Consider the following 24,060-nt stretch of genomic DNA (forward strand, 5'->3'; position numbering starts at 1 on the left):
CAGGAATACAAATATGTCTTCCGGACACTATAGTTCTAATATCACTATTTGGAAAGCATTGGAAGGCTATTGTGCATGCTCAGCAAAACTCTGCGCTACACCAATCAGCATTTCCTCATAGAATCAGTGCATCTATATGGAAAACGTTCAGTGCCTCCATGCAGAGCGTGGAGACTCTGAACGTCAGTTCTGCACCAGGAACGACCTTTAGTCACCGTCTGAGTAACTGCCACTAGTTGTATTCTTAAGCAGTAATGTAAACCGTGTTTACATTAAAAAGCCTTCAGGGACATATTGTACACAACAGACCATAGTGTCCCTTTAACCCCTTAAGGACACATGACATGTGTGACATGTCATGATTCCCTTTTATTCCAGAAGTTTGGTCCTTAAGGGGTTAAGTAAGCAGGACAAACCTTGTTGAGATGATGCCTTTAGTGACTAGATTATGTTGTTAATAAAGAATATATTTTGGTTGTTAATGGGTTAATGTGACATGTTAAGTTATCTTTAAAAGATTTGCTTACATTTTTTCCTTTCCTATTAAATAATTTAACTATTTCTCTTCCAGAGGGATTTTCTACAATATACAAAGCAGGTGTTAATACCATAATTTTCTGTAAGCTGCAAGCCCATCTGGAATTGGCAGTCAAACGACTTCTGGAAGGAAACTGTTTGTTATCCATCATATAAAATCTTTCGTGGGAGATGATCTTGGCTATATGTCATGGTTGCCCTTTCCTGTACCTAGTGAAATGTTTACAAATTGATCCTTTCATTGCCTGAGGGGCGGTGTGATACATATCTTTTCAGTCTCTCACAGAGATCAGTGAAGGGGTTAATATGCTGAGAACCCCTGTCTCCAACTTTGCTCGAATACCACTGACCCCTGTTTTATGAAGGTACAACCTTAGCTAAGGAGGACCAAATTACCAGAATTAGTTCTGCATTTCTTGCAAATTAACCAAAACAGTTTGTTGTTGGGCTGTTTGTTTTTGCTGGTGTTAATTGTTTATATTCAATCATGTGCACTTTCATTTTAAGTCCCCCAGTTGTTTAGTGCATTGTGATATGACAACCTGTATTCAAGCACATCTGTGTGTATGTGATTCCTTATGGATAGCTTCAACCTCTTCAGAACTTTGTTAATGACCACTTCAGATTCCCCACTTCTTATCTCAATTGAGTTTTCGACTCTGCCCTGTGGCAATCAGGGGCAGCTACTACACTTTACTGAATTCTCAAACCAAACCTTTAAAGGCCAGAGCAGATGTTGCAAGTGTCCTTCTCCATTTTTGTTAATATAAGTTTTGAAATACATTCATGGTATCATAAACCAGCACATGCAATATTTTGAATGTCGCCATCTTTCCTTTAGAATTCCATTTTTACCAAGAACGATACATTGAGATATTTCTCTTTTTAAAGTATGTTGTAAGAGAATACTACATCATATATAACAGCCATTTACAAATACAATTATACATTTTTTTTTGTTTAATAGTGTAGGAACGTATAAACGTGTATACTTTCAAATCTTGCTTACGAAGGTTTTAGGGCCATTGTTGTTGAATAGCCACTGTATGACCTATTCAAAATACAGTTTCTTTCCCCTTTCTCCTTTCTTATACAGTTCTTTATAACTAATTGGCCGATGTTTACTTTGCTAAATGTCATATGGACACAGTAAAAAGAATGACCTGCATTGAATTAGTGTAATTGTTGTACAAACACATCATGACATAGTTTTGGTCTCGTACAGGAAAGGAGAAAGTTGGAAAGATTTTTGAGTTAGATAAATAGTAACTGAAGATATGGATACGTAGTGTGCGTCATAACGAAGTTTCTCTTTTATGTTCTTTTTCTAATCCTTGCTTTGCCGCCCCTCCTCTCTTTCCCCCCCGAACTGCTATTTATAAGATGATATTTCCTTTTCCCTGGATTTATTTTGGTTGAGCATATATTTTTCTTCTTCTTCTTCTTCTTCAAATTCGAGATGTAAATATTTTTAGCTTTAGTAAGGGTAGAGTTCTATTTTTGGAATACAACTTTTCATACGGATGAATTGAAGATATGTTTTTAATCTCCTTTTCTTGAAAGCTTAATGGAGGTTTTATGGACTTTTTTCTAATAGTCACATCAAATGTGGTCATTATATAGATGTCCCGTATATTTAGATGATGTCTTCCAAGTATACTTCTTTTGAATGTGCCTGTTATATGTACTGTCCCACCCCCCACCCCCCCGTATTTTTTTGTATTTATTTTTGTTTAAGCTAATGGTTTTGGGAAAACCAGTTGTCCCCAAGGGTCCTGTTAACTCCAAGTTTATACATTACGTATTTGTAGCAGTTACAACGAACAGTTGCTCATCTAATGATGATAAGGTGGCTGGATGTTTATGTTAGGGCACATGTGATGATACAATACGTTGACATCATCAGCTAAAGACTAGTTAAAGAGCATAATGTTTCGTCTATAAATTGTAATCGCAGTTTTGCTAGCAAATGTATAGGTTGGGAGTAACACCAATTTAAAAATTGATTTTCTGGACTTGACTGATTAGGGAGAGCAGTTGGTGGTCCTTCTGGTCTCCCAAGCACCACTGCACATGGACTGTGATTCATATGGAAATTCTCTTGCCGCTCCTGCTAGCGCTGGCTATGGAGTGTAGGACCCCTTTGACTAATGTCACTCTATGTATATAATGGCATGCTGGCAAAGAAGCCAGTGTGTCAGTATCATTCAGGAGTCTTGCACTGTTTGTGAAAGTGTTCCCAAGCAGGGCAAATGAGAGTAGAGAACAGGCAGTTTGCAGGTGGACTGTAGGTGCCTGTTACATGAAGAGTAACAACCAGGAAGACCAGCAACTGGTGGCACTTGGTTGGGTAAAATATGGTGAGCATTTGCTTTAAAGGACAATTGTCACTTTTAAAGTAAAAGTGTTTTTTAATGTAATAATAGTTTCATAAGGTATTGAAAGAAAATGTAATTTTCTTATTCTAAATTAAGTATATGTTAAAAAAAAAGAAAATAGGAAAACTCTACCCCCTCCCCTACCTTTAGAACATGACCGGATCCTTCAGCCATTTAATTGCACTTTTCAGACAGTTTTTGAAAACCTACAGTTCTATGGTCTACCCATCTGCTTCTGTGCAGGAAGGGAACTGAAGCAAGTTAGACCATAGAGACTAACTTTCATTAAAAACAAATCTATTTTCTTTCGATACTTGATGAATGAAATTATTATATTAAGAAATGAGACAAGTTGTCCTTTTAAATGTCTCCTGGAAGTGGCTGAATATACTTTATTTATTAAGTTTTTGATTTGCAAAGTTAAGCTATTTCAGATTAGGTTATATACTGCCATAAATAGGAAGACACCCCCCAAACCTCTAGAACGTAGTGGTATTTTATTTTTTTTTTAAAGTTTGGAATGTTGAGGTTTTGTACACTCTGGAGATGCTGAAGGTAGCTGTATTCCACTAGGAGTAATGCTGTGTAGTTTCTCATATTCTGGATATGAGACACAGCTGCTATAGTGAGATGGAAAAAAAAGTCAGACAACAAAAAGCATTAGTGCTAAACGTGTCTCTAAATTGGTTTCCTGAAATTGGTCAGATGTACCTAATGAAATTTCCTGATTGGTCTACTTTTCACAAATATCCTCTCCGTTGGGATATTTTGTTTGCTTACTAGCTGTTCTTTTTGATTCTCTATGTTTTGATTCTCTATTCCCTTTCATAATATTTAAATACAGCCAGTACTTGTTGCTCAGCAGCGTCTTCATGTTCTGGGAGTCCTTGGAAGTTGATGTGGGTGCTTAAACAGTTCTTCCTGGAAAGATTAGGGCGCTATGAACATCAGAAGTGCGTGTGTTTTATACTTCCTTCACTACGCACCTCACCCCTGTAAATGCTTGGATAATATTTACTGGGGTGAAGGAAAGAGGAACTACCTCGAAGATATATGTAACGGTTCCTCTTTTATATGAGGTATATGACCGTAGAATTGTAGATGGTAAAACTGGCATTGTAGAAGCTTGTCAAGAGATATGATATGCATCCCTCTTCGTTCCAGCTACTGATATAATGTAGAATAATATACTCCTTAAAAAATGCAAAATATGGCCATTTATTTACCCATCAGGAATTAGATTTATAATGTCCCTTTAAAGGGACAGTGTCGGCACTTTAACAACATAATTTTATTGTAGTTGTTATAGAGCCTGCAGTCCTGCACCCACCCCTATTCTTCCTCCCCAAAATAATTAGAATGCTTCGAAGCCATGCCTCCAAGCCCTCTGAAATGAGACCCGGGATCATACTTCATGGATTTCATAATGTGATGTCACATGTGCATATGTAGTGCCGTCACAGGTGGCCATAGAATATCACTGAATATACGGATTCTCTATGGAGGAATTTTAGGCACATTGTGACGAGCATCGTGCATGCGCTTAGGTTCCCCAAGAGGAGCTTTGGATTGGCCTGTAATACTGGAGCAGGACTTGGTGCTGGAGAAAGGGTAAGTAACTTTATTTTTTGTCAATTTATTTGTGTGCAGATGGTGAGGCGGTAAGCATGTATGTCCTATTCCTGCCATGACATGAGATCTACTTATTGCACATTGTCGGTCGAACCATTCGCTGTGGAGCACACAGTTTGAATGAAAGATCTGCTCTTCGATATTGATATATGAATAAATGCAATTTGGGCATTTCATGGTTACAGTTGTGGTTAGACTTGTACAGATTTTTTTTTATTTCTTGAAGACCATTAATTAGAGGGACAATCTACTGCCCAAACACAAAATAAGTAAAAGTCACTGTTCAGTAGATATACTCCAAATTACAGCAGGCCTGCTTTTAATTATGCATTTCTTTATTGGGTTATATCTTAAAAAACAAACAAAAAAAAAAAACCTCTTGCTTGCAGCCTTTGCAAGCCATCCCGTAGTAACCCCGCCCAGACTTACTGTGGCTGTCCATTCACAGACTTCCCAATGCAGCTTAATGAGAAGTGCTCTGGACATTTGCTGCCTCTTGAGTTTAGCTCCACTGAGGCAACCAAACCTGGAACTAACAGGACATGTTGTCTGCTTGAAAGCGAGGGGGGTCTTACCAGATTTGTTTTATAAAAGTGTCAATTTGTATTGAGATCTGCAATTTTTATAAAATTAAAATAAGAGAACAGTCTTTGCACACAAAAGCTTTTCAGCAAGCTAAAGGGCTTTAGGGGTCTGGAGTGTCCCTTTATCAAAACCATTTAGCATTTCTATTTTTATTTTTTATTTAACGTTTTTATGTAAAAAGGGGTGCTGAATGAGGGGCGGAGCTTGCTTGCCATCATGAGCAGAATCAATCTCTGGTAGCTCTCTAGCAGCCCGTAAAATCCAGCTACTTACCTCCTCACCCGAAGCCCATCCAACTCCACACTCGGCCCAATCTTAATCCTGAGGCTGCACGGAGTCGATCGATGCCATTCTTCCAGGCCCCAAAACAGCCCAGACAGTGGCGCAAGACTGCGGTCTACCGCGCATCACCGCTGCTCAGCCTCGAGGCCTTGCTCAGCGGACTGGGTGAGTCGCGAACACCCACAGAGAAACACATGCCTAACACCCCCTCCGACACACCAACAATGAGCCGACACACACAGAAAACTGCCACTACCACACCCGGACGGGACATAGGAGAGATGCTTACGAGGTCAGCACAACTTGAGCCTGCATGGGCAGAGCACCCATCAGACCCCATTTCCATCAGGGGCCCGGACTGCAAGGGGCCAAGTACCTCAGAGACCATCCAAGCAGACCTAACCATACCTCCCCATTTCCCTGATGACTCCGATCCGACCACCAAGCGAGATCCTACTTGCCGATATACACAAACTACTGGCAGCTGATGTCGCTAAGATTAAAGGGGACATACAACAAGTGACAGACCGAGTCAAACATGCAGAAGAACACATAACTGATGTTCAAACGACCATAACCACCCTCTAGGACTCAGTGATGCACCTCCAAGCTGAATAACACGTGTTGGCCGCCTAAATGATGTCCCTAGAGGACAGACAGAGTAGTACACACATTAAAATACGGGGAATACCCGCCACTCATACAGGCATACATGTTCTAATTGTTTACGTTCCTTGTTTCCTTTTCCTTCTGTTGATAAGCATTTATCCAAGATTTACAGCCTTACTCTAGTTCTCACGTAGGGCGATGACTATAGACATAACTATAAGCTGGACTAGTTGCAGCACTATACTGCTAAGCGCTCACCTGACAGGACAACTCTCAATACGCTACCCTAAGCGTGGTGGCGACTGCCTCACCTCCCCTCCCCTCTCCCTCGCTGCCCCCCAAGGTTAGGGGCAACCAACACGGACGCCAAACATCTTATACACACACTCAAGCCACCTACTCACGTCCGACTGACCGCATAGCCTGACAATACTACGTACATTGGCATTCTGATCTCCCACACGATTCAGCAAACGTCACACTTAACCTAACTTCATATCACACCCCTGTCTTGCTGGAACACCTAGACTAGCCGGATACCACCCAGCCTGGAGTATCCCGGAACATAGCGAACAGGGTTAATACCCTTTCACGCAGCCCAACCCTAGCTCATCCCGGGACTGTAACCACACTTGTACTCTATAAAGCTGAAATGTGCTTTAATTGTTACTTGCTTGGACCTACCATACGGTTGTTTCCTATGTATGAACAAACTTGAAGCATTGTCTAAGTTTGTTATGCCTGATGTTTTTCCAATCCCTACAAGCAAGAAAAATAAATAATAAAAAAAAAGGGTGTGCATTTTATTTCTTTTAACAACCTTTTCTTTTAAATAATTACAGATCTCTTAATCAATACCTGAGGGGAAAATCTCAATCCTGCAGTATTGTTTAACTAGTAACTTATCTTCCATGTGACTATTGTTTCCACAACATACTGCTGTGTTGTTTTTATTATGTATCTATGACTTGATGGCTTTATAGCACTAATTGCGTCATTTGTCACATAAAAAAATGTAAACCTTTGTACCAGTTTAATAAAAAAAAGACACATTTACAGTATGCTGTTAATGGCTGTTAAACTACTGGTTGTAGCTATAAAACCTGCTACTTGTGGAAAGGTTAATGGAACTCTATAGGGTCAGGAACACAAACCTGTATCCTGACCCTATAGTGTTTAACCCACCATATAGATGGCTTGCCCCCTCCTAGTCCCTCTATATAAGTTTAACACTCACCTTATTTCCAGCGCCGCGTGGGTCCAATTGGCTATTTGGCTATAATCAGCATGGGGGCGGGGCCAAATGCCATTTTGGCCAATCAGGACCTCCTCATAGAGATGCATTGAATCAATGCATCAAATCAATGCATCTCTATGAGGAAAATTCACCGTCTCCATGCAGAGCGTGGGGATGCTGAAAGTCAGGCTGCTTTTTTGGCAGAACTGACCCAGTTAGAACCCCCAGTGGCCATCTAAGGAAAAGGCCGTGTTTGCATTTAAACAGCCTGAAAGGAACTATTATACTCACCAGAACAACGACATTAAGCTGTTGTTGTTCTGGTGACTATAGTGTCCCTTTAACTAACCCCCTTTCTCTTTGGCAATTATATCAACCAATTTGGCTTACCGTATGTACTAGAGTATAAGCCGACCCGAATATAAGCCGAGGCCCCTAATTTTACCCCCAAAAAATGGGAAAACGTATTGACTCGAGTATAAGACTAGGGTGGGAAATGCAGCAGCTACTGGTAAATTTCTAAATAAAATTAGATCCTAAAAAAATGATGTTAATTGAATATTTATTTACAGTGTGTGTGTATATAATGAATGCAGTGTGTGTGTATGAGTGCAGTGTGTTCGAGTGCAGTGTGTGAGTGCGTGTATGTGATGCAGAGCCTTGGTGGGGGGGTGGGCATTTTTATTTAGAATTTTTTTTAATTATTATAATATTTTTTTTGTTATATTAATTTGTTTAATTATTATTTTTTTTAATATTATTATATTATTTGTAATTTTTTTTTTTCGTCCCCCCCCTCCCTGCTTGATACATGGCAGGGAGGGGGGCTCTCACTCCCTGGTGGTCCAGTGGCATTGGCAGTTCAGTGGGGGGGCTGGCAGAGAGCGCTTACCTCTCTTGCAGCTCCGGTCAGCTCCCTTCTCCTCCGCGCCGGTCCGTTCAGCACCTCTGCCAGCTCACACTGTAAGTCTTGCGAGAGCCGCACTATGACCCCGCGGCTCTCGTGAGACTTACACTGGGAGCTGACAGAGGTACTGAACGGACCGGTGCGGAGGAGGAGGGAGCTGACAGGAGCTGCAAGAGAGGTAAGCGCTCGCTGCCAGCCCCCACAGCCCCCAGTCTGTATTATGGCAATGTAAATTGCCATAATACAGACAATTGACTAGAGTATAAGCCGAGTTGGGGTTTTTCAGCACAAAAAATGTGCTGAAAAACTCTGCTTATACTCGAGTATATACGGTATATACTTTTTATTTTTAATAACTGTTTAGATGTTTACTGAATTTAATATTGGTGATAAAAAAAAAATCCTTTAACTTATTTCAAATGTTTTAAATTTTTTTTAATAGAAATTTCAGTTTCTCCTTTGGTGTAGATATAGAAACATAGAATGTGACGGCAGATAAGAACTATTCTGCCCATCTTGTCTGCCCAATTTTCTAAATACTTTCATTAGTCCCTGGCCTTATGTTAATTCTAGGATAGCCTTATGCCTATCCACGCATGCTTAAACTCCTTCACTGTGTTATCCGTTACCACTTAAATTGGACTGCTATTCCATGCAGCCACTACCCTCTCAATAGGGAGATAAATCTTGTTTTTCTGATGTAACCTTCTGGAGTCAGTAGTCTCGGTGACCTATTGACTGCATAATTATAACCAAGACAGTGATACCTTGCTGATCATCTTAAAAACACGTGCGTTATACAAATAATTATTTATAATGCTGTCGTTGGCATTTTTTTCTTTGCCATCGTTCTGCATCCTCTTCATTACCGCTGAAGCTCTATACATTCTCCTTTGTGGTTTTAGCAGTTTCCAGGGCAGCCACATCTTTTCAGAGAGGCAGTTTGGATCAGGCAGTTTATATTTTGTGTTCAGGGCCAAAACATGAGATCTGGCCCCAACACATTATCGTATCCTTTAAATTAAATAATTTCCGTCTCTTTAACCCCTTAAGGACCAAACTTCTGGAATAAAAGGGAATCATGACGTGTCACACACGTCATGTGTCCTTAAGGGGTTAAGTCAGAGTCCATTTTGTTTCTTTAGTGCCATTGTAAAGGAAATGAAAAAGCTGGTCTGATATTCAGATGGCAGTTAAAGGGTTACTCCGACCCCTTGTTTATGCTTCATTTATTTTAACAATAGTACTTGTCACTTGGTCCCCCCCATTTTTAGGCCAAAAAGTCATTAACCTAAGGTAACATTTACTTGAATCGCACCGTGGTGGCCACGTTCTTCCACGACATCTGTGCTCTGACATTAGACTTTCTCTTTTTCTTGCATAGAACACACCGTAGACAGAATATAACTGCCCTCCAGTACAAATTCACAGATTTCTCTATGTAGGCACCGTTTCAGGCTGTAATGCAGCAGATACAGATTGCTTGCACCAAGACCACTTCTGAAATCAGAAGATATCATTACGGTTGGTTTAACACTTTCATGATTCCCACCCCCTCAACCTTTTTCCTTTACAGGCTTTTACTTTTTCTGATATTGTCCTTACCTCATTGTTTTTCAAATGTGATCTGATTAGGGATGTTGAGAGATCTCACTTTCAGACAACAGTCTGTACTACCACCCAGTGGAGTTGTGTTTTTATCCTCTCCCACAGTGGGGATAATTTGATAAAGAATTATAAACCAGGTGAAAGGTTCAACTTTTGGAATGTTAACATAATTTCTGTTTTGTTCAAACTACAAAATCCAAAGGTGGGATTTCTTCTAGTACCATTAAGTGCCGTCTTTCTCACTGATAACATTTACGACATCTAAGATTGATTGCATCGATTACAGATTTTAGAGGGACACTTGAAAGCAGTTTACGTAATAAAGAAATTGTTCAGTAGTAAACTCTAAGATCGTTTCAATCAAGATACATCTACCTGAAGTAAACAAAGGTGTGGGATAAGGTCAGGGGCAATTATAAAGCCCAAGGCACTATTTTGACACATAATTTGCTTCTTTTGCTTCTTTGACGGTTTGGTAGAAGCTGTGTATCAACCATGAGGTGTATATATAGATGTGTGTGTGTGTGTGTGTGTGTATATATATATATATATATATATATATATATATATATATATATATATATATACTTAAAATAAAATTCCACGTATATTTAAAATAAATAAAATATACACATACACACACACACACACACACACACATATATATATATATATATATATATATATATATGTATATATGTGTGTGTATTTTATTTATTTTAAATATACGTGGAATTTTATTTTAAGCAGGGTGTTGTGTGCAGAATGCCTTGATCATTGAGTAACTCATGGCACCTGCAGTGGAAAATCTAGTTTTAGGTGGAATAAATAAAGGAGACTATGAACAAAATCACTTTAAAAATGGCAGTAAAATGCAGCTTGTCTTGAGCCTTTGTTTTCCTTATCTTGTCCTGACACAGGGCTCCTTTTACAGATGTGGATCCCATTTGCCTCTATGCATTTCGTTACAATTGTATCCCTCATTTGTCTATCAGTGTAACGTTTATTTTCCAGAAGCAATCTTTTTATACATTTTCATAAGAAAATAAGTATCCATATTGAGTGATAGCAAATGGTATGCATGATAAGGGTTAATGGTGCAGTTTACATGTCCATTGTATCCAAAGCTGTACTAGGTAGGGATGTCCTCTGTACCCTCTCCTGTTTGCACTCACTCTTGAGCCATTTCTGGAGGATGATTCCAATAAAAAGTCCTAAGGCCTATTTTCAATCACTAAGTAGGAGATCTATTTTATAGACTGCGACGCTGAATGGTACAACAGACAGATGTTGGCAGACCAGGACTACATGGTTTCTATGGTGATTGCTCGGAGCTTATATACAAACAAACAAAATGTGCGTGGTAGAAAAAAAATACAGAAAAAAAACAAAAAACACAACAATAAAGAAAAATATTTTCAAATTATATATGTTAGTTATCAGTGACATAAACAAAGTAAAACTCTGCAGTAGGACTTTAACTTTATGTAACTAGCAAAGGGACTGAAAAAAACAGAACATAAAATACAGGCTTTGTCAATATTACTCTTCTTCCATCCCAACTTTTTCACGATAAGATAAGGTTTTATGTTAGTAGGGACTTTATCCTTGTCATTTCTCTTGTGTGTAAGCTTCTGTTTCTTCTCTTTATCCAAACAAACTGCTGACTAGAGAAATATTTGCAGTAGTTATTTTTTATGAACCGTGATGAGATAAGGTGATAAATGCCTCCCAAGCCTTTTGAGTTTATTAGACATAGTGTTCCTTCCCACGAAGGCGTAAGGAGAATGAAAGATAGAAGTGCAATTAAAGATTATTTTAGCTTTAGTGTACTTATCTTAATTTTAGTAATGACAGGAGGCAGTTATTTTGCATACCCTTTCTTTACTAAATTCTACAGAAGCAAAGAAACATAAGAATAGGATCAGAAAATGGAAGCAACCCATATAAATAGTATAAATAAGTAACATATGCCACCCCTCTTTCTTTATGCAAAATGACAACAAACCAGAAACCAAATTAAACAATAGAACGATCCAAGGTAGAGAAAGTTGGATTCTCTGAATCACATTAGAACCCACAACCGAGGCGTCCACTAATCAAACTGAAACAAAAAAACATGAAAACACTAAATGATGATAAAAGACAGACCCCAGTAACAAACAGTCCACAGAGACCCACTGTATCCTTTAGTGGGTGTCCTGTAGTGCGAGAGAGCATCCAGGCCTTAATTCTACAGGGATCAACCCATTGATAATTGTACCCAGCCTGTACCAAGAGGAGGCCCATAAGCCAGAGATGGCATACTCGGTGATATCGCCCTGTGAGAAGGCCCCAATAGGCACCCAGCTGTCGGGTAAAGAGAGGGGATGCAGGTGAGTAGGGGGGCGCATAGCAGGCAGGCGGGGCTGAATGGAACACCAGTGCCGGGAATCACGAGGGACTGCAAGAAGTAAACCACCGGCAGGGAAGCCTAATCCCACGGATGCGAATAAGAGTCAGTAGCGGCGGAACACGCAGTGTTTGTGCTCCCAACATGGCCACCGGCCTGCGCACATGGTGGGCCGCTGCGCCAAAAAGGAATTGGAAGGGCAAGATGAGCCCTGAGCTGAAATCCTGCACTAGTGTCAGGCAGTCACTCAGATTGCCATTCGAGATGCTTAATGTTCCCATGCAATGCATCTGTGAAAAGATGCTGATTGGAGCGATGTGGTGGTTTTCTGTGCATGTGCACTAACCTCCCAATGCTTTCCTATGAGATAACACGATAACACACTATCTCTCGCATAAAAGCAGTTACTGAATCAACAGAATCAGATAATGTCATAATCAGGTCATCAGCATTTAGATTCAGTTTTAGATTTCTTTGCTTTGTAGCTAGGCCTTTAATTAGGTGGTTATTTCTAATGTTAAATGCTAGTACTTTATCTCCATAGAAATGATATATAGGATTGGAGAGAGCGGGCAGCCCTGTCCACGTTCCATTATGTAATTTAAACCAGTTGGCACATATATTTCGGCCGACTGTTATTGCTGTATCTCAGGAATATAAAGACAGGATCGCCCGGTGTATCCAACCCTAAAAGCCAAATTCCAAATTTTACTAAAAAAAAAAAAATACAAAAAAAAAATATTTAAAATAAAAAATTAAACTCTGTTGAAAGTTTTTTTTTTTTTTTTTTTTTTTTTTTTTTTTAAAGCATCGACTGCCAGTAGTAGTAAGGGGATATATATATATATATATATATATATATATACACACACACACATACATTTTTTTTTCGGGGGGGGGGCACGATCAAGGATATCTATTATGCGTTTAGTGTTGTCCGAGGCTATGTGCCCAGGAACAAATCCTATTTGATCTTGATCGATAGTTGTATCTAGGGTTGTTTTTAATCTGTTTCATAAAATCGCTGAAAAAAATCTTTATCTACGGTACATTTATAAGTGAAATTGGCCTATAACTTTCTACTCTGGATGGGCCTTTATTCTGCTTTAAAATCGGTTATATGTTGGCTCCAAGCATTTCTTTCAGGAAATGACCTGATAGCACAATATAATTAAAGGTATCTGTAAAATGAGTACTGAGTAGATCTATGGTTTCAGAAAATAAATTGGAGAAACGACCTGGTGTTGTTTTAGTTTTAAAATTTTTAATAGCCGCCTCCACTTCCTTAAATGTTGTTGGGCAGTTTAATATGACTTTTTGACTATCAAAAATTGTCTGTGTTACACTGCATTCATTATATACACACTACACAAACACACACTGCATCCACTACACAGACACACACACTGCATTCACTAATCAAATACTCTCAACGCACCCACTACACACACATATATTCTTGAAAACATAAAAAATTCTGACTGGCATGTATATTTTGTGCACTTAGCTTAATTTAAAAAAAATTATTTGCAAAAAAAGAAATAAATAATAAACATGTTCAGTTAACAGTAGATTTGTGTTGAAATAGTTTTTTTTTTTTTTAAATGGTAAATGTACAGAATATCGGTAAGTTATCGACTATTGGCGATAACTATCAAAGTTACTAACGACCTAATCGCAGCTAAATCCAAAGGCCACTACTCCATACTAATTCTTCTTGACCTCTCAGCGGCCTTTGACACCTTTGATCATGCTCTCCTTCTTCAAACTCTTCAATCGCTTGGTCTCTTGACTCTGTCCTCTCGTGGTTTTCCTCTTATCTCTCCCAACGCTCATTCAGTGTCTCTTTTTCTAATGATACCTCCTCCCCTCGTCCTGTCTCAGTTGGAGTCCCCCAAGGCTCTGTCCTTGGTCCTCTTCTCTTTTCTCTTTATACTGCCTCTCTTGGCAAACGTATTACCTCTTTTGGATTCCACTACCACCTGTACGCTGATGACACCCAGTTTATATCTCTCCTCACCGGACCTCTCCCCTGCCGTCCTGCAACGTGTCACTGCTTGCCTTTCTTCCATCTCTGACTGGATGTCCTCCCGCTTTCTGAAACTCAATCTCTCTAAAACCGAGCTCCTTGTCTTTCCTCCTCCTAATACTGATCCTCCTTTTTCTCTCTCCCTTCAAGGTTGTGCTACCCACATTAGTCCATCATTGCAAGCGCGCTGTCTTGGCGTCATACTTGATTCTGGCCTCACTTTTGAGCCTCACATCCAGCATGTTGCCAAATCCTGTAGATTTCATCTTAAAAACATAGCCTGCATCCGCCCCTTTTTTGCACCAGATACTACCAAGGAGCTTGTCTGTGCTCTAGTAATTTCCCGCATGGATTATTGTAACCCTCTCCTTATTGGTCTTCCCAAAAGCCGTACTGCACCGCTACAGTCCGTAATGAACGCTGCTGCCAGACTTATTTTCCTCTCTGATCTTTTCTCTCACACCTCACCCCTCTGCCAGTCCTTACATTGACTTCCTGTATGCTATAGGAGTCGATTCAAGGTACTAATTCACACCTATAAAGCACTGAACAACTCTAGCCCCTCTTAAATCTCCTCACAGATCCATAGGTATGTCCCTTCTCGGTCTCTCTGCTCTACTCGTGACAACCTCCTGTCCGTTGTACACACCCATACGGCCAACTCACGCTTGCAGGACTTCTCGCGGGTGGCTCCCTTCCTATGGAATAGCCTGCCTACCGCCATCAGACTCTCCCTAGTCTTGCATCTTTTAAGAAGTGCCTTAAAACCCATCTCTTTAGGAAAACTTATGGCCTCCAAGACTAACCTCTACCTCACATACATGTCTCTTGCTCTCTCCTAAAGGGCAGTCCACCTTATTTGACTGCAAATTCCTGTCCTAATGTGTTTTACACCCCACCTCCTATAGAATGTAAGCTCGATTGAGCAGGGTCCTCTTCAACCTATTGTTCCCGTAAGTTTATTTGTAATTGTTCTATTTATAGTTAAATCCCCTCTCATAATATTGTAAAGCGCTACGGAATCTGTTGGCGCTATATAAATGGCAATAATAATAATAATAATTGGCCTCAAAGTTCACAGATTATCGGTAACTGCTCTAAAAAATCAATATCGGTCGACCCCTATTGATTTTTTCTTTTTTGAGGCTTTTGCCAGATCGTCATGAAGCGTTAATAGGTCTATGCTTTTGTCTTCCTTGAATTGTGTATTCAAACTTATAAAATTGCCTCTCATGGTTGCTTTAAAAGCACACCAGTTGTTAGCTTGCAAGGTATCTTTTGGATTAATTAACTCAAAGAAGCACCTACATGATAACCCACATAATAATGTTATGACCTGACCACGTATTATCTAGTATCTCAGATACAAAACATAAAAGCCAAATGGTTATCAACCATTTTGTTATGGATTGGCCTCCCATAAGACAGAGTAACCTTGTCGGTGGGAGCCAATCCCTCGAGTTGTGGTTCATGTCCATGTAAATCAATGTAAATCTCAATGAAGAAGGTTAGAAAAGGTGGGAAGAAGTTTCATATGCATCAAGTTAAGCCTTCCTCACATTTGTTTTTTGCTGTTGATCCAAAAGAAGGCAAAAAAAAACCCAAAAAAAACAGTGTGAAGCACTTCCAATTTTGCAACAAACTAGGAAAAAAAATCCTTCCTGACCCTAGAATGGCAGTCAGAATTATCCTTGGCTCAAGCAGCTATTACCCTACATTGAAAAATTATATCCTTGAATATTCTGTTTTTGCAAGTATGCATCTAGTAGCTGTTTGAACATCTGTATGGACTCTGAAAAACCACTTCTTCAGGTAGAGAATTCCACATCCTTATTGTTCTTCGATTTAAAAAAAACAAAAAAACAAAAAAAACTTGCCTTTGCTTTAGACAAAATCTTCTTTCTTCCAGTCTAAACGCATGTTGATGGGGGGTCAACTGTGTCTTAAGCAGCAGAAAAGATGACAATATTTTGAAGAGTAGCAATTAAGTAATTGGTCAGTTTGTTTCATGCCATTTCTGTAGAGGTTTAAGCACGTTGGCTGTGAGAAAGTTAAAGGAATACTGCAAGCATTATAACTACTACAGCACTCTTATGGTTTTTGGCTCTCCTGGAGGCTACATATTTGTGGATGGTTTGATTACTTGCGTTTTGGAGGTGGTCGCCAGTGTACACCTGGTACAATAATCATTACAGAACAATGTACAGGTTATGGTGCTTTGAGTCTTTCTTCAAAAGTACACAATAGGCGAGAAGTAACTCCTTCCCATTGTATTAATGCATTATTTTTATGAATGTTATTTAATTATTTGGTTGAGATGCAAAATAGAGTTCCTAATATTTAGAACAGGCACATTATATTTTTATATGGTGACTGTGATGTTTGTTCCTTACTTTGTTATTGGAATTTAGTGGATAATTTATTATTTACCCCACCAGAATAGAGCTTTCCTTTTACCCACCATCGTAGTGAGAGTGCGCTGAGTGCATTACTTTGCAGGCTCTAAGTATTTACCAGATTTTCTTAAAGGACCACTATTGTGCCAGGAAATCATACTTGTTTTCCTGGCACTATGTAGTCCTTAGCGCCCCCCCCCCCTCCCGCTGGGCTGAAGGGGATAAAAACCCTTCAGCCACTTACCTTTCTTCAGCGCCGAGCTCCCTCTGTGCTGGGGCAACTCTCCTCCTCCTGCTGACGTCAGCGCGGAATGCACATGCATGGCAAGATCAATGCTCAATGCTTCCCTATGGACAGCAGCGTCTTCTCACTGTGGTTTTCACAGTGAGAATCGCGGAAGCGGCCTCTAGTGGCTGTCTATGAGACAGCCACTAGAGGCTGGATTAACTCTCAGTGTAAACATAGCAGTCTCTCTGAAACTGCTATGTTTTCAGCTGTAGGGTTAAAACTAGAGAGACCTGGCACCCAGACCACTTAATTGAGCTGAAGTGGTCTGGGTGCCTATAGTGGTCCTTTAATTTTAGTGTAACTTAAAGGACCACTCTAGGCACCCAGACCACTTCAGCTTAATGAAGTGGTCTGGGTGCCTGGTCCCTCTAGGATTAACCCCCCCCCCCCTTTTTTTTATAAACATAGCAGTTTCAGAGAAACTGCTATGTTTTTAATAGGGTTAATCCAGCCTCCAAATCCTCTAGTGGCTGGTCTCACTGACAGCCGCTAGAGGCGCTTGCATGATTCTCTCTGTGAAAATCAGTGAGCACATGCAAGCGTCCATAGGAAAGCATTGATAATGCTTTCCTATGAGACCGGCTGAATGCGCGCGCAGCTCTTGCCGCACATGCGCATTCAGCCGAAAGGGAAGATCGGAGGCGGAGAGGAGGAGGAGAGCTCCCCGCCCGGCGCTGGAATAAAGGTAAGTTGTAACCCTTTCCTCTCCATCCAGCCCGGCGAGTATGTTTTCCTGGCACTATAGTGGTCCTTTAAGACACTTGCACAGGCATATGCTTCAAGGAACACTATAGTGTTAGGAATACAAAATTGGAACTTGAGGGAAAATCCTTGTAAACTTTGATAAAGAAAGTAATGCACCCTAATGCTATAGTGTCATCTCACACACCCACTTTGGGTGTTGCAAGGGTTAAAAAAAAAACCACTCTAAACCCTTCCTTCTTTCCAGCGCTGAGGTCCATCTCCGCCTCCTTTGACCTCGGCAATGGGGGTAAACTAATGCGCATGTGCAGCGAGTGCTAAGCGTGTTAGGCCTTCCCCATAGGAAAGCATTGATTCAATGCTTTCCTATGGGGTATTTAGAGATGCTGGGCAACCTCATGCAAAATGTGAGGACGTCTAGCGTTGTTTCATGGAGTTAAACTCTATGTAAATGCAAGGTAGCACCTCTGTTGGCTGTGTGGTACTAGAGGCTGTCTTAACCCTGCAGTGTAAACATTTGCTCTGAAACTGCAGAGTTTTTTAGTGCAGGGCTAAGAGGACGGACACTCACCCAGAAAACCTGCAGTGCTCTGGGTGCCTATTATGTCCCTTTCAGCTAGTAGAACCCTCCCTATTTAGAATTATTTAGAATTTCGACAGATCTTTCATTCATTATCCGGGATCTATAAACTCCTATTAAACTGAATGCATGCGCATTCAGCCGAGGAGGAGGAGAGCTCCCCGCCCGGCGCTGGAGAAAGAGGTAAGTTTAACCCCTTCCTCCCCCTAGAGCCCGGCGGGAGGGGGACCCTGAAGGTGGGGGCACCCTCAGGGCACTATAGTGGTCCTTTAAGCTGTAGTTGTTCTGGTAACTATAGTGTCCCTTTAATATGAGAATTTAAATATGCAAATTACAGAACCCTACAGCCATAATGAAAGTGAATAGGTGAGATATGTGGGGAAGTAGAAGCACACTTAGCTTTGGGCAATAATAGAAGCCATCTTTCCATGACAGATGCTGGCAGTTTTCATCACAATGCAGTTTGTGCGCACTTACAAGTTACACATTTACATCTAATACTTGGCTGTTTCAGGACGGCCTTTTCATTTGTTCAAATGCACATTTCCAAAAAAAAGAGTGAGGAAAAAAAAGTGGTAGGGAAGTTGAGAGCACAACTAATAACTAGCTTCTGCTTGCCTCTTTAAAGCAATGTTAGGAATGCAAAACTGTCCCTGTGCCATGACCCCCACACCCACTGCCATGAAATGTTCAAATAACCCTTTAACTCTTGCCTATTCCAGCGCAGTCAGGCTTCTTCTCCTCAGACGGCAACTGATGGGGGACCATAATGTGCATGCACGGCGAGCACAGCATGTCTTAGGCCTTCCTCGTAGAAAAACATTGACTCAGTGCTTTCCTACGGGGATTTAAAAGACGCTAGCCGCCCTCTTGCAAAATGTGAGGACTTCCGGCATTGTTTTACAGGGTTAAACTTCATGAAACAGAAAGCGCTCCTAGTAGCTGTCTGGTAGATGGCCACTAGAGGCAGTCTTAACCCTGCATATAATTGGAGTTTTTCTGAAACTGCAATGTTTTTACATTCCAATGCTAACGGGACAAGGACAGTGCACCCAGACCACTTCAATGAGATAAGGTGGTCTGGGTCTCTATAGCGTCCCTTTAACGCTATTCAGGTCAAGGCTAAGAACATGAGGTTTGATATTTCTCTAACTTTTTTGTTTTATTATTCTTTATTTAAATACCATGCAGCAAGTGTAGAACAATGATACAGTGTACATATAACGTAACACCATCACTTTATTAGAACCTTGTTGTCTATACAAGTACAGAATCGAGATATCTTTATGTAACATCACACCAGTTGTTTTCACTAATTGAAGTGAAGAAATAGCTGAACACAGAAAAGGAAAAAAAAAAAAAAAAATCCTATAATGTCCTATCCAGAGGGATTTTCATTTAAAGGACCACTATAGTGCCAGGAAAACAACTTTTCCTGGCTGTATAGGGTCTTTGGGTCTGCCCCACCCTCTAGGTCCCCCTCCCGCCGGGCTGAAGGGAGAGGAAGGGGTTAAATTCTTACCTTTCTCCAGCGCCGGGCTCCCTCGGCACTGGGGACTCTCCTCCCTCTTCTGATGTCATCCACTGAATGCGCATGCGTGGCAAGAGCCGCGTGTGCATTGTTAGTCCATAGGAAAGCATTTCTCAGTGCTTTCCTATGGACGCTGGCGTCTTCTCACTGTAAAATCACAGTGAGAAGCGCGGAAGCGCCTCTAGTGGATGTCAATGAGACAGCCACTAGAGGCTGGATTAACCCTAATGTGAACATAGCAGTTTCCCTGAAACTGCTATGTTTACAGCTGCAGGGTTAACCCTAGATGGACATGGCACCCAGACCATTTCATTGAGCTGAAGTGGTCTGGGTGCCTATAGTGGACCTTTAAAGGAGATGAAATCTTCCTCAGGAGGAAGCAGGCGAGATAACCATCCGTCAGGTAGGTAGTAAAGTTATCCCATGAGGTCCATACCGTCTTATACCTAGGCAGTTATGTACAGCAAACATTTTAAATAGGGGTAGACAAATGGGCCCCACAAGTTTTTTTTGTTTTTTTTCTCTCGCTCTCTCTTGCATCAGCTTTGTAGCAGGAGGAGGTCTGTACAGTAGTGAGTTCAATTGAAGCATAGGATAGTTTGAAAAGAGTTCACTGGAAAGTTGTATTGACATAACGTGCAATAATACTGATTTTCGTCCATAAAGTGTCTGAGAAATGCTAATTGTTTTTGTGCAGATATTGATTAGGTAAATAAGTCATTGTCTGATAAGGTGCTGGGCTGCTGTATATCGATTGTGGGGGGAAAAGCTTGTGTGTCCAAGTCCTGATTAGAATTCAATGCTCTGACCTATGCAGTATAGATTTTTTTTGTGTTTAATAGCCTATCATAATGTTTGAAGTATGTGATCTATCTGGGAGTTGCTGCTTTGAGATAAGAAGTACATAGCTTCTAAAGAAGGTTAGCTTTTTTCTTTTTGGTTTTGATAGCTACTGAATAGCCGTTAAATTTAAATTAAGATTACCAACAGATAAAGGTAGCAAAGTTCACAGTAGATGTTGTTTTCAAGGCCAGCACTAAAGAAATTTATGTAAGATTATATATGACATCTTGCAAAATTGAGAAGCATGCTAATCTTTTGTTTAGCAATTTAAAGGGGCACTCCAGGGACCCATACTTGTTTAGTGCAGGGTTTACATACTTGTTGCCGTATTTGCCAAAGCAACATTTTGATTGATAGTTGTTTTGCATCCTCTTACATATATATATATATTTTAAATAATTTTACAAATTACAATATTACTATAGGGGATCCATGCAGTACATAAGAAATGTTAAATAAATCCATTATCTTATTTTTGGTGTTTGGTATTCTCTTTAGGCAATCTTCATGATTCCAACAAACCCACCTCCTACCTTCAGAAAGCCAGAGCTCTGGACTGACGAATTCACGGATTTTGTGAAGAAATGTCTGGTGAAGAATCCGGAGCAGAGAGCGACTGCCACCCAGCTCCTTCAGGTAATGCATCATGTCCATTCATCCAAACAGTACCGTATCTGTGTGCATTGTTACATCCTAGTTCAGATTAGTAGTATTATGGGCATTCGCGAAGCACCAACATATTCTGCAGCGCTGTAGATTCGGAGGAGAATGATACCCCATAGTTATATTTACTCATAATACATTAAAACAATATGCATTACACATTGGGTAGTAAAACCATAACCTATCAACCATCATGGATCCTGCCAAAATGTCCTGATTTTGGACCCCCTTCCAGCCTAGGTTATTGTTCTCCTAGGTTACTCACCAGCCAAAAATCCCTTAAGGGTGATGACCACTTTAGTGATTTAAGAATAAACCTTTGCTAAATATTTTGTCCCATTATCAAGGAATGTGCTCTGGTTACTCCAGGCATCATAGCTACTACAGCAGCTTTGATTGGTTGTAATTCTTTCAGTAACCCTGTAAACAAGCTTTGCAGGTATAAGAGTGGTCTGTGCGATCTTTACACATGGGTAACATTTAAGCTCAGGGCATATATGTGTTGCGGTCACCCACCTGCTTCCTGCATTTCTCTGGCTGCTCCCTCTATGGCCTTGCCTTTGAATGTCCCTACCCTTTCAGAGGCAAGAGGAATGGCAAAATCATTATCATAGCATGGCAATTTTCTTCCTCTACTGCGAAAAGGGCATTGAGGACCAAGATCTGTAGACTTACAACTGAATTGCAAGACTTGGATAGCTACATTGTTCAGATCTATTTAGGTAGGTGTGATCGTATTCTAGAACCGGTATATATACCTATAACTCACTGAATGGGTACAGAAAAAAACTTGTTTTCCAACTGCTCAAAACTACTTCTAAACAATGTGGATATCTAGTTTTAATGCCATTTAGTGTTTCCATAAACCATGCATATAGCACTACAGACGGGGAGGGACTGGTTTACAATTTTTAGTATACATTTGTGAAAGATGGTGCTTTGGGCGCCTGGATATGCAGCATAAGGTAGGTATGTTTTATTATGTCCGTCGTACACCTCACCATTTTAAAATGCTTCTGTAGGCTTTACTGTGGCCAGGAAGAAGAGGAACATTGGCAAATAGAAAAACTATGGTTCCTCTTTAACCCCTTAAGGACACATGACATTTGTGACATGTCATGATTCCCTTTTATTCCAGAAGCTTGGTCCTTAAGGGGTTAAATATATCCTCTCAATATGGCAACATTGCAATTATCTGTTTAATAAAAAGTTCTCATTTTAATTTACAGCCTGCTCACAAATCATCAGTATTAGAGCACAACAACATCACCACAGCAGCCAGATGCTCTGTAAAAGTGGTCTACTGAGACTAGTCTATTTGACTGAAGTACAGCCTTTTGAAAAACTTTGTTCCAATCTGTTTACCTTGAAGTGCTTGATTCCCTGTTTCATGACACTGTAAACTCACACGTATCACAATTCTCATCTTTCTGGAGATAACACTTCGTATTTTGGTATTGAATAACTTTTATGAGCTAGTTTCTCTGATATCTGATTTAAAATGGAATCATTCCAAATGAAATAAATATCAACTCTCTTAAGTGCTGCTATTCACTGATTGCCCAAATGATTAACAGATCCTGGAACTTGGCCCTACAAGTGACTTATTCTAGGTCAGTGACATTGAGCGTGTGGAATGTAGCCCAGGAACATGTGAAGAGCAACATTAAAGTTTATTACAAGACATTTGTTTCCTATGAGTAAGAATGCAATGTCTGTAACGTGGACACTCCATAAAATTATCTCTATTAACAGTTCATGGTGTTAAAGGAACACTCCTAGAACCATAACCACTACAGCGCGTTTTAACGTTTATGATGCCCGGAGTGTTCTGGTGCCCCCCCATTGTAAGCAGTCAAAGCGTTTTAGAACAGTTTGACTTTTTATCTGAGATCCGTGGGACGCTGCTACCCACCTGTTTCTGATGGGGGTGCAGACAGCTCCTAAGTAGTAGCTTCCGTTAGCTCTCCTGAGCTAGGTCCTGCAGTGCAAAGCTAGTTCATTGGCTAAGAGCGTTTACTGATCATTATCAGCCCATGCGCTAAGCCCTATACTTTCAGAGAAAACTTTCAGCTGTCAGAAGTAGTGGAAGTAGGGAGTGGCATCCCGGCGAACACCATCATATCTTAAGCATGCCTTTAATCTTGGTTTGGAAGCAAAATATTCATGAAAAAGTAGATGACTGGCAATCTTTCTACATGCCATTATTAGACTAGAAAACCTAATGTGAAAATGGCAAGTGCCAATAAATGGTGCCTGGCATTTGTTACCATTTTGTCTTGTGAAAATGCTAGTTACCTCATTCATGCTGGTATGTTGTATCTTGCCAGCTCTGTGTGCTTTGTGTTTAATACTTCCCCAGTCATATAAGGCATCATGAGACTATCCATTATTTGAGTCATTCGGCTCACAGTGTGCCATACTGCTAACTGGATAGCAGCGGCCCACCTGAGATGACTTTAGTGCCAGTTATAGAAGTGAGGATGCACTCTCCTCCATTTCCGACGATACTCTCATTAAGTAATTATATGCCTTATGTTCTATCTTCTTCTGATCACACAAGCAGAATAAGACATGCAGTGATAAACATACAGGCTGGAAGTGATATGTCAACAAGATGGTGTAAGGCAAGAAAATTGACAGAAAAAAAAAGTTGAGGATGCTTTTTTGGGGGGTTTTGTTAGAAATTATTACCGGCTAAACATGTCTAAGGATATGGCTATGTAAGTTGGGTATAGAGGCATAGATTATAAGACATGGTCAAGACTAGCTAGATTATAGTTTAAGCTGGTAAGTAGCCAATCTCCATTACAAAAAGACATTTATCAAAAAACAAAACATCAAGTAAAAAAATTACAAA

General features: G+C 40.3%; 1 protein-coding gene across 1 annotated transcript in view; it reads left to right on the forward strand.

Annotated features, from left to right (window-relative positions):
• Positions 1 to 24,060, forward strand: part of STK3 (serine/threonine kinase 3) — a 219,529-nt gene that overhangs the window by 89,248 nt on the left and 106,221 nt on the right. Inside the window, exon 7 of the mRNA XM_063451213.1 lies at positions 21,036 to 21,173. Coding sequence (XP_063307283.1) covers positions 21,036 to 21,173 — 138 coding nt within the window. The remainder of the gene's footprint in view (positions 1 to 21,035; positions 21,174 to 24,060) is intronic.

Source organism: Pelobates fuscus, chromosome 4 (assembly GCF_036172605.1).
Source record: "Pelobates fuscus isolate aPelFus1 chromosome 4, aPelFus1.pri, whole genome shotgun sequence".
NCBI classification, from domain to species: domain Eukaryota; kingdom Metazoa; phylum Chordata; class Amphibia; order Anura; family Pelobatidae; genus Pelobates; species Pelobates fuscus.